Source organism: Homarus americanus, unplaced genomic scaffold (assembly GCF_018991925.1).
Source record: "Homarus americanus isolate GMGI-L3 unplaced genomic scaffold, GMGI_Hamer_2.0 scaffold36970, whole genome shotgun sequence".
NCBI lineage: Eukaryota > Metazoa > Arthropoda > Malacostraca > Decapoda > Nephropidae > Homarus > Homarus americanus.
The window spans coordinates 3,171,705-3,184,419 of record NW_024740094.1 but is presented as its reverse complement, the minus strand read 5'-3'; the positions used below and the strand labels follow the sequence as shown (position 1 = coordinate 3,184,419).

At 42.7% G+C, this 12,715-nt stretch overlaps 1 protein-coding gene across 1 annotated transcript in view; it reads right to left on the bottom strand.

Annotated features, from left to right (window-relative positions):
* LOC121875156 (gastrin/cholecystokinin type B receptor-like) overlaps positions 1-12,715 on the bottom strand; it is a 58,314-nt gene that overhangs the window by 30,212 nt on the left and 15,387 nt on the right. The window contains exons 2-3 of the mRNA XM_042379588.1: positions 6,190-8,423; positions 2,092-2,182 (exon numbers count right to left, since the gene is read on the bottom strand). Coding sequence (XP_042235522.1) covers positions 2,092-2,182; positions 6,190-6,455 — 357 coding nt within the window. The 5' untranslated portion in view covers positions 6,456-8,423. The remainder of the gene's footprint in view (positions 1-2,091; positions 2,183-6,189; positions 8,424-12,715) is intronic.

Here is a 12,715-nt window from a genome sequence, read left to right as displayed (position 1 = left end):
GTGCATTATATACCCGCCTCTCTGTTATGTCGTTTAGGTTAGGTTATCAGGCTGAAGGGGGCGAGAGTTAGCATTGTACCGTGAGGCTCAAATTCGTCAGTGAGAGATAAACAATGGGTGGGACACCTCTGGGTTGGTCAGTATAGGGCGAGAACTGTGGCTTTCCATCACCCTTTGTTTGGTCGCAACAGCATCATGGGACAGAGTGGAGGATGGAGGGAAGGGGTAAGGGGTGTAGTGAAGGAGAGGGGTAAGTGGTGAGGGGGTGGTGGAGGCGGGGGGAAAGGGGTAAAAGGGTGGTGGGGTGGGGGTAAGGGGGTGGTGGGGGGGGTAAGGGATGGTGAAGATGGTGGGGAGGGGGTAAGGGGATGGTGAAGGAGGGGGAAAGGGGTAAGGGGGTTGGTGGAGGGGGATAAGGGAGGTTGAAGCTGAAAATGAAAGCCAAAAAATATATTAGCCCACGGACGTACATATTGTGAGGCGGGATAATGACAGATAACAGGGTGGTGACAGGTATTGGCGGGTGGGGGGAAAATTCTGAAAAGTTTGTTTACACCTGTCACATTACCTTACCTACGCGAGATGATTTTTTTTAAAGCTTTCATGTATAATGTTACCTGTATATCTATCATGTATTCTATCATGTCTTTATGTATTAATTTGTATCTTGAAAGGTTTTAAAATATTGATTTTTTTTCAATATTTATCATTTTAACACAAGTGGCATCGACTTTATAGACTGTCAAGTAAAAATCTGAATAACATCTTCTGTCACGATGAGCAACACCAGTTACAGTCACTATCACCAACACCAGTTACAGTCACTAAACTGTTTCGATTATAATCAGTGCAATCAGTAAATACGTGACGTAGGTCAGTGAGCGCCTCAGAGCCAAGACCACATGTGCTTTATTTAATTATTGGGGTTATGGCCCATTACGACGATGGCCAATGAGAACTGGGCAACATCAGGTGTGCGGCCTTTGAGGATTGTACCCGAAAATTATTGGAGGAAGTCAGTAAGCATTGGGGCCAATTAGGACTGGGATCCAGTTTGAATTTTTAGATCACGGTTGGTTGGAGACCTGTCAGAACTGGGGACCATTACACCAGTCACCTATCAGACACCAGTCAAGTTAATATCGTCGAACAAACTCTAAAAAGTCACTCTGTTCCCGGACTGTCATCAGAGTGGCTTACATTTGGTGACCTGTGTAAGTTATTGGTCTTCTTGGGCCCTGTACACCGACAAGTAATATTTTAGGTCAGGTGTCACGGTAGTTAGTGGTCATCACACACACGTGGTTATTGATTACCGTTAATGAGCGTCTCTGTGTCTGTCTGTATGGCTAACCTAACCAAACCTAACTTAAACACGCATATTTACGAGATAAATCACTACAGTGTAAGATATTTTGAGGATCCATCTCTAATTAAGGGGAAAATTGATGTAGGGGTCTTTAAAAATCCTGTGGCGGTGTGTGTGTGTGTGTGTGTGTAACTCTCGTCTCGGCCAAAAGCCAAATGAGCCGTAAAAAACATGGGGCGGTAGAGAAGACGATGTCAGTGTAGTTATGAGAGCTGCCCCAATTTACCAGGAAGGACCAATATTCTCTTTCCTGACGCTAAGGGGATCCTGTACCTCAATAATAATCTCTCTCTCTCTCTCTCTCTTACACACACACTCCCACTGCCTCGCTACTCCCCCATCTCCAGCTCTCACCACCAAGGCTCCAGCAGATGAACATTGACAGCCTGAAGACAGCTACTTAACTATTGCGTCCATCATCTCAAGAGGGAACCTTACTCAGATCTTGAAGGATATGACCGGCAATACCTTCTCTCACTAATAACAGGTAAGACCACACAGCCACAAAAAAGTGTTATTTCTTATGTTTCCAATATATCTGGGAATGTTATGTTGAGGTAAAGTCTCTGGCACCCACCCATCCCCTATAAGTCGCTTTATTATAGGTATACACATGATAGACAGGAAGTGTATTACCACCTACATTGGCGGGTATACACACACACACTGAGGTATACACGGAATATATATAGAGGATATACAAAAAGTATATTAACACCTACCTTGATAGGGACGCAGATGAGAATGAGGAGGAGGTCTGCAGAGGCGAGGGAAGCGAGGAACACATTGGTGGTGCTCTTCATGCCGCTGTACCTGCAAGACGGACACACCATGATATACTGTTACGTTAGAGGAGTGTACTACCATGATATACCTGTACAGTATCTCAAAAAAGTATCTGCCAGGATGGGTCCGATGACTTCCGAAATGCTACATGCAACTCATATGTCCCGGGGTGGTTGGTGTGTGTGGCTCTGTGGCATAATGATTCTGCTACATTTGATAACCGAACATCATATTAATTACGCCGAAATACATACACATTGCATTACTTATGTTAAACTATATACAAAAGTAAATGCATGTCCCAATCAATATCTATAATCCGTGGTCTCGTAATGTTTCACTGTGTGGACAAATACTTTGAAATACTGTACATAACCCACACATACACACATATATATATATATATATATATATATATATATATATATATATATATATATATATATATATATATATATATATATATATATATATATATAAAACTCCACCCATTCTTTCAAACACTTCCAACACACACACACGCACATATAACTCCACCCACCCACCCACACCCATGAACACCACCACATCTCGCCAACATGTCCCACCCAATTGCCTGGTGTTGTTACCCGTCATTTAGCCACAATTTATGGACCAATAGGAATGCCTTTGTGACCCCCCCTCTAAAGTTTGGCGCCGCATTCACTAAGGCTCGTAAGGTGATTATTTCTCGTAAATGAAGATGCAAAGTTACACGGAGACTCTACTTTAACTAGATACCTTCACTTATGCAGCGTAATTTCTAAAAAATCTTTAACCTAATATCTATCTGGTACACACTAAACATATCTACTCATAATACTCGAGTCACAGTACAATTTTGATGCCATTTTTGAAGGATACGTCATCCAGTTAGGCGTGTTTTTACTGCATCATTTACAGGGTACTGAAGTCTCATTCAGAATTTACTTTCACAGTTAAAACAGAAACTCATAAAAAATTAAGTTTTAATTAGAGTAAGACAACACAAGGCCATTCAGGACAAATGTTAGTGTCACTTACTGTACACGTGTAATGTTTATTGTTATTTTAACTGTTAGTAAACGGGGTCAGGTGTAGGTGTGTGTGTGTGTGTCTGTGTAACACTATGTTTCTCCAATACTGAGAGAAGCAAGAATTTCAACCCTTTGATGTTTTACCGATAGTTGAAGACTGCCAGGGTGGTGGGACTTGTTGCAGTCCTGTACATACACACACACACACACACACACACACACACACACACACACACACATACACACACACACACACACACACACACACACACACTAGGAAAAGAAGGATATATCAACCATAACTTTTAACTTGCCACAAATTTTCACAACAGTTCAGAACGCATCATTATCCGCATTAATTAAAGAAAATGATGACAGACGAGGATATGACTTACACAATTTCACCGCCCACAAGAATGTACAGTTTTCCCTGCGTGCTGGTGAATACAAACGACCCTCAAACAACTTACTGCTCATGCTGTTTAATACACCAAGGGAAATATTATGTAAATGAGCAATATTCGTCTTAATACAAGTGCTCATTATTTCCTATTAATTCCAGCTAGTACTAAACTTCATCAGGGTAACAAACGAATCTCATGTTTTCATATTAAAGGCTCATTTGAAATAGCTTTTTTTTCCTCGGCAATTACTGTCCGTCAACATCTCATTTCATTCCATATTTGGTACATTTTTTTTAGTTAAAATGTTATGGACGAGGATATTGCTCTTTTGACCACGTTACTGAATGTCGTTCCCAATTCAGGTTTGTTTAGGAAGTCAATTTGTGAAGAGAAACAAGACTAAGGATTGGTCAGGGCCATATTCACCCGCCCAGGGAAAAGCGCGCTCCGAGTTGACTGAACGCGGCTAGATACAGTATGCGTGAGAGAGGAGAGAGAGGTGAGGGTGGTGAGGGAGGAGAGAGGTGAGGGTGGTGAGGGAGGAGAGAGGTGAGGGTGGTGAGGGAGGAGAGAGGTGAGGGTGGTGAGGGAGAGAAGTGAGGGTGGTGAGGGAGGAGAGAGGTGAGGGTGGTGAGGGAGGAGAGAGGTGAGGGTGGTGAGGGAGGAGAGAGGTGAGGGTGGTGGCCTGAGGTTTTGTTTTACCCACACACCAAGTTTGATTAATTATCTTAATAACTGAGAAGTCATGTTGGTAAAGTTGAACATGTACACACACACACACACACACACACACACTATTATCTTCCATTACAGTTAAAAAGACGGACTAAATTGACTTGCCGAGCGACATGAGGTCCAAAATTAACTGATAAATAAACGAGAGAGAGAGAGAGAGAGACTTTCACCTACCTTACCACCAGTTTTCCTCCATTCTATGCCTTCCCTCTTTTTCTTCTCACCTCCTCTCCCTCCCATCTCTCCCCCTCTTCTCTCATCCATTCCAATGCCTTTCCTTCTACCCTCTTTCCTCTCCTTTCATACCTTCCCCTCTCCCTCCCTCACCCTCCTCTCCATTCATAATCCTTTCCTTCGTTCTCCTAGATCAAGTCTTGACACTTATTGGGCGCCATATTGAGGGAGTCGGTGAGGGGGCGGACGGGGCTGAGAACTATCAAAATTCCCGTCTACGAGACTATGGTGCGGTCTGATTGGTCAATAACCTATGACGTACGTTGATTGGTCTATAATAATCTGTGATGTGCGTTGATTGGTCAAGAAGAATCTGATGTGCGCTGATTGGTCCGTAACCTATGACGTTTTCAATCCCAGACCACACAGACCACCAGGCGTCCCTCCTCAACACGCTGACACACACGGTGGTATAATGACTTCTTCAAACATGACAGTACCGCCACACCTGACAGTCTACACTGCCACCGTCTATCTACACTGCCACCATCTGTCTACACTACCTCCGTCTGTCTATCTGTCATCCAACAAGATTGCTGAACAGGTCACGAGATCGGCTGTGATTTCAGTTTATATTTTTTTGTCGTATATAAATCGATGGAGATGTTCGTGTACACAGATCACACTATTTTTTTTTTCAATAAATATCTCTTGATCTGTGGTTGTGTTATTTTGACTTCGGTTTAACGTTATTTCCTATTGTCCTTAAACGTGTGGCTATTACAACCACTATAACAACGTTTGTTATGAATGGCTGAAAATACGACTATTAAACTAACCCTAAAAATTGATGCAAATAGAGTTGGTTGTGTCCGTATGTGTGTAAAAGTGTCTTCAGTTTAAAGTTTGGGAAACTGTTCGAAAACGTAGTCACGACGTCGGTTTCAAGTTAACCCGCCTAGAATCTCCTTACGAGCGGCTGTGTTCAGAAGCTTGAGTGGTTGTTGACTAATGAGGACGCTGTCAGCCTTAAGAAAATCACTTAACGTCAGACACAAGTTTTAATAGGATGACACCTGGTGCCTCCTACACCATCCTTCACTCCATTACCCTTAATACTCCTACACCATCCTTCACTCCCTCACCCTTATTACTCCTACACCATCCTTCACTCCCTCACCCTTAATACTCCTACACCATCCTTCACTCCCTCACCCTTATTACTCCTACACCATCCTTCACTCCCTCACCCTTATTACTCCTACACCATCCTTCACTCCCTCACCCTTATTACTCCTACACCATCCTTCACTCCCTCACCCTTATTACTCCTACACCATCCTTCAACCCCCCCCATTACCTCACCCAAATTACAATACTACAATGCCTAAAATATCACCAATTAAATGATTCTGTATTTTAGTTGTATTACTTTATACTTCAATGTGTACGACTTGTATTACTAGATTTATGTAACAAAATGTATACGATTTACGGCAAGTTAACCCAGATGACCTGCCTGAGAAAGGTGTTGTGTGTACCCCAGCAGGAACTATCTGAAGGTGTTGTGTGTACCCCAGCAGGAACTATCTGAAGGTGTTGTGTGTACCCCAGCAGGAACTATCTGAAGGTGTTGTGTGTACCCCAGCAAGAACTCTCTGAGGAAGGTGCTGATAGGAGTACCTACCTCACAATGGTGTAGATAATGAGGCTGTTGCCAAGTACCCCCAGCATGAGAGTCATCACGTAGACGGTGAGGGGCGGCAACAACTCGTCCCAGTAGTAGGTACTCAGCGACTCATTGAAGTCGTAGTCATAGTCGTCCTCGTGCTGCAGGGGAGGGAAGGTGCCGTTATGGAGGGCGTCTAGATACTGATGGGTAGTGCCGCTCTCCCCCGTCGCCCCGAGTCGGCCCCCCACACCTGTGCTCTCTGGGTTCATTAGTGGAGGCATTGTGTTGATATTTCTTGGCTGGTCCAACCTGCGTGTCCTTTATCTCTCTCGATACAAACGTTTTTCTCCGTCACTGTAAATCTGCCGCCTCGTGTGGATAAATTAAGAAATTATTCTCCAAGTTTTCCATGTTGTATTTTTATTTATTAAGTCACTATAAATAATGTAGGTATTCTGGTCTGGTTAGTTAGTTCATTAATTTGTGGTTCTCGCTGTTTTCACTTTGTAATAATTGTTCGGGTGTATTATATTATGTTTCAAACTTACATTTTGGTTAAGTTAGTTGAACAATTTCTTACTCTCAACTTTTGTCTTAATTTGGTTCTCGTTTTTTGTATTTTCCTGCCTTTTTACGAGCAATGAAAACTCTTATTTTCCCTTTCATATAAATACTCCATTTTCTTTATCCGCAATGAAATATATAAAGTTGTTGTCACCATAAATAAGACAGTCACCTTCACCAACGCTATTAACACTTCGGTTACCTGCACGACGCTGGTCTCTCCCTCACCACACAAAAACCTTTTATCCTTATTACTTAGAAAATTCTTATAAACTTTGTATTATTAATATAATAAAATTCAGTTTTGTTCCTTGGTAATCCACAAAAATGTTCCAACTGTTTTCTTGCAACAACACGTCTTTACTCAGACCTCCAACACAAATGGAAAGGATCCTCTTGGGTCTCAACTTGACGCCAATATCGAGCATCGACAACCCACTGACCTCAAGATGTAAACACAGGATGGAAGTGGCGAGCTTCTCAAGACTATCCTATGTGGAGGTGTGAGAAGAATGTTCCGCCATAGTCGTATCAAATTATTTTTCGTAGTTTATGGAAAAATGACCAGTTGGCGTCAAAATCCTGTCTTCTTGTGATTCAGTTGAATTATCATAAACAGTTAAGTTACTTTTATGTTCACATTACTTAGTAACTCTTGTAAATTATCATTATCTTCAAGCTTCAACTATTTCTGATCAAGTTCACAGACAAATATATCAGTTGTATATAATAAATACACATGATAATATACTCCTTCTCTTATTGAAAACATTGTTGTTTTATAGTTTTCTTGAGTATTTTGACATTGAAACAGTACTGACACGATTAATCTTACAATAACTTAACCACTAGAAGAATCAGCTCATATATACATAAGCACATTTTTTTATTGTGCTTAAACTCCAGTAAAGATTCCAAACATCATTTTCTTTATGCCTTGTTTTTTTAATTCCGAGCTCTCTTTTCCTGTGCTTAGTTCCGAGTTCAAATGTTCAACACACAGTTTTATATGTCTATATCCTTGTTAAGATTCCACATTCCGCTTTGCATTAGTTCTACGTAAAGTTAAACTCACTGCTCTCAAAAGTTTATTATTCTTTACGAACGAATCATTTTATTCCCGTTTTCTATACATCATAACAACTCGGTAAGAAAACTATACACACCAGATGAGGAGATTAATGAAAGATATAGTGTCTTCTTTTCTTTTTTTTTCAGAGCAGCGAGTTCACAACACCCTTTTAATCTCAGAAGTCTATTCTGATTTTTTCCCGCGAACTTTGTGATTTGTTATTAAACCGCATGTGTGTGTGTGCTCAAGACCAATAACAAGCCAGTGTGTTGTTAGACTTATCCTAGAGGGCTTTTGGTCATCTATACACCATAAATTCTGTACTTTTAAAGGACAACACACTGCAAATTCTGATTTTTAAACGGGTTCTAATAATTTATTTTCGTCTATAATTCCGAGATGTTTTCTAATAAATTTCTTCCACTTCCTTTATTTTATTGCTTCCTGTTCTCTCTGATTACAGTGTTATATTTAGTCCTTTAGGTGTTTGTTTTCTAATTGAGTCTCCCATTAAGTTCACTGATCTTCTGTTTTCTGATTTTGCTTCCGTTTTCTTCTTGTTGTTCACGGTGACTCTTATTTACATTAGCGAGGTGACCTCACGGCAAGACCTCTGAAAAGATACAGAAAATAGTTACAGAATATTAATGAATTAGGATTAGTATTACTCTCCCTCTCCTCCTCCTACCTTTACCCTTCTCCCTCTCGTCTTTCTTTTACCCTCATTACTTTTACTCTCCTCTTCTTCCTACATTTATCCTTCTTCCTCGCCTCTTTCTTTTATCCCGATTACTCTCACTGTCCTCCTCCTATTCTCCCTACCTTTACCGTTCTCCTCCCTTCATCCTTCCCTCTTTCTTTTACCCTTATTTCCCCCCCCCCCCAGCCCCCTATATCCTTCTTTCTCTCTTCGCCCTCTCCCTCACCTCTTTCTTTAATCCTTATTACTCTCCCTCTCCTTATTTTCCTCCTGTTCGTAAGATGACAAGCAGCCTTTTGACTCGTAAATGCGTGAGGGTCTGGGGGGAGCCAACCTGAGCTTCATTTTAAGTGTACAGGTAGAAGAGTTAATGGTGAGACTGAAAGAGGGAAGGACGGAGGGTGAGTTAAAGAAAGAAGGGAAAGTGAAAGAAGGAAGTTAGAAGAATGAAAGGAGGGAGAAAGGAGGGAAAGTGAAAGAAAGGAGGCGTGTGGGAATGAAGAAAGAGAGAGAGAGAGAGATAATGAAATGACACACACACACACACACACACACACACACACACACAGACAAAGCAAAAACACGTGAGTGAAGAGAGGCGGGGGAGGAGAGTGACATCAAGTGGGAAGGAGAGAGGGAGGTGACAGGGGATGACGAACAGGCAAATGAAGTGAGAGGAATGAAGGGAAGGGAGAGACAAAGGAGAGGTGAGAGAATAATGGCTGGGGGTGAGAGACAATTATCCATTATCACAAGTCAAGGTGTGTTTGAGAGGCAGCCAACCCGAGAACTGTGTTGAGACTGTTACACATACACTCACCCCGGGTACACATACACTCACCCCGGGTACACATACACTCACCCCGGGTACACATACACTCATCCCGGGTACACATACACTCACCCCGGGTACACATACACTCACCCCGGGTACACATACACTCACCCCGGGTACACATACACTCACCCCGGGTACACATACACTCACCCCGGGTACACATACACTCACCCCGGGTACACATACTCTCCCATGACTTTCACTTGTAACATCAACGACAAAAGATCAACTAAATGATCTACAAAGTACAAGTTGTCTGTATTTATATAATATCTCAGTCGTCGGTGTTTTTGGACCAGATGGTGTGTCGAGGATACTTGAAGACAGTGACATGGGCAGGTCAGTGGTCAGGTCACTTATAGGTTGTGAATGTATATTTTGACCTGTTTGTTCATCACATCAGCCTCGTGTTTGACCGTGTCTAGACCAGACAAAGAACCAACACGTGTTCTCGGTGGTGGTGATGTTTTCACGGGAGATTTCAACATTTTCTTGATTATGTTTAGTAGAAAAATATTAATTGCAGCTGCGACATGAACAGTGTCAAAGGCTTCACGCTGAAGACTCATGGTAAGTTGAGCAACAATGTTTAGAAATATATTTTAAAAAGTTACAACTCAAAGCTGACATGTCATAGTTAGTGAAACAAGCCGAGCGATTTTCCTCTGGGTTTTGCATCAAAACTGTTGTGTAACATGTTGTCCATGCTACCTACAATAACACTAAAGAACTTGAGTAGAACATTGTATGTGCTGCAGCAGTGAGTCTCATAGAAACGTTGAGACTTGATGACGTGTTCCTCGGTCACCTAAACTACAGTAGACTCGGTATCTTCTCTAGGCGTCACTTACAGCTGTTACAACAACATGTCAATCACCGGCAGGAATGACGAGTCCTTCAAAACATCCATCAAGCTCAGCTCAAACCGGTGAACCAAAAGTCAGTCTATTCCTGACTTTTGCTGAGTTGCCAGACTTTTTCAACGACTGGGGGGAGGGAGAGTTGCCTTGCCCAGGACTCAAGACTTTTCATTCGGTCTTTTTGATTGTCTAAAACCCCTAACCTGTAAACAGGAGGGTGTCACTGGATCAGTTTTGCGGCAAGACAATAGTGAAGTGACCAACATCAAGTTTACATGGTGAAAATAGTGATACGCAATGGTTAGTAATCACTGTCAGTTTCCATTAACAATTACGTACATTTTATCTCACATATTACGATATAAACTCGGTTATTTTACTCTGGGAACATTTATTACACAATTTAACAAATTCACCGACACTTGCTACACATACTGTACACTGACACTTGATACACATATACTGACACTTGATACACATACACTGACACTTGCTACACATACACTGACACTTGCTACACATACACTGACACTTGATACACATATACTGACACTTGCTACACATACACTGACACTTGCTACACATACACTGACACTTGCTACACATACACTGACACTTGATACACATACACTGACACTTGATACACATATACTGACACTTGATACACATACACTGACACTTGCTACACATACACTGACACTTGCTACACATACACTGACACTTGCTACACATACACTGACACTTGCTACACATACACCGACACTTGCTACACATACACTGACACTTGATACACATACACTGACACTTGCTACACATACACTGACACTTGCTACACATACACTGACACTTGCTACACATACACTGACACTTGATACACATACACTGACACTTAACCTCGTTCTCTCAACCTTCGTGTTATCATATTTCCCAAACATTACTGAACCAATGACTCCAAGTGTACTATACCTACACTATCACTTGACCACCGAGTTGCATCACACCCTTTACTACAGTACCAGTCCCCGTAAAAGGCCCAGATATCAGAAGACTCAGAACTGCGACAGGAACCAATTTTGGGCCAACTGGGCGGCTGACTCCAGCCTCTTACAGAGGAACATTTGTTTGATCTTGAGAAATTGGTCGTCCTCGTGGGAATGGAAGATGTGTGTTTCTCTCATCATCACATGTAAATCAGTTCCAAGAAGGTGGAGGGAGGGAGGGAGGGAGGGGGTCCAGGGAACGTTCGAGAGTTGAAGGGTTGAAGGTTGAAGAGTTGAAGGGTTTAAGGGAGGGAGAGTTGGGGGGTTGAGCGAAGGGAGGGACAGAGGGAGAATTGAAGAGAGAAGGTGATAGATCATAATACATAATCATATAAAAGATATCTCTCTCTCTCTCTCTCTTTCCTCCCGTCCGCCCGTTCTTCGTTACGACCGTCCGCCTCAAGGTGTGTCAGGAATACAGTGTTAAGTGAGCCACCTTCAGCCTCACAATAGTGCCAATCAGTGCCACACACGTCACCGATCCTGTGAGGACCAGGAGGAGAGTAGGTCATGACTCGCGGGGTGGAGGAAGGAAGGAGGGAATAGAGAGGAGAGAGGAAAGGAAAATTAACTCGAATGAAGAGATGTGAAGGAGACGTGGATACAGGGTAATAAAAGAAGGCAGAAGATTAGTAGTAAAGAATAGGAGAGGAAGAGGAGAAAGGGAATGGGTGAGAAGGAAAGGGTGAGAAAGGAAAGGCAAGGAAAATGTATTAGATGAAATAATTATCCCCCCCCAACACACACCACCACAACCTCCCCCAACACACACCACCACAACCTCCCCCAACACACCACCACAACCTCCCCCCCAACACACACCACCACAACCTCCCAACACACACCACACCACAACCTCCCCAACACACACCACCACAACCCCCAACACACACACACCACAACCTCCCCCAACACACACACCACCACAACCTCCCCAACACACACACCACCACAACCCCCAACACACACCACCACAACCTCCCAACACACACACACACCACAACCTCCCCCCAACACACACCACCACAACCTCCCAACACACACCACCACAACCTCCCCCCAACACACACACACCATTAACCCTCCCCCAACACACACCACCACAACCTCCCCCCAACACACACACCACCACAACCTCCCCACACACCACCACAACCCCCCAACACACACCACCACAACCTCCCCCCCAACACACACACCACCACAACCTCCCCCAACACACACACACCACAACCTCCTAACACACACACACCACCTCCCAACACACACTAACACACACATGACACACACACACCACCACCACGACTTTCCACGCGCAAATAAAAATCCCTTCCGACCATTTCGACATAAACGAATTATCACAAAATAGTGCTAGACAAATTGATACAAATTACGAGAAAAATTAATTAAAAACATATTCCCGGGTTCAAACTTGATCTAAAAACTATTCCAATATTTTTTCCACAA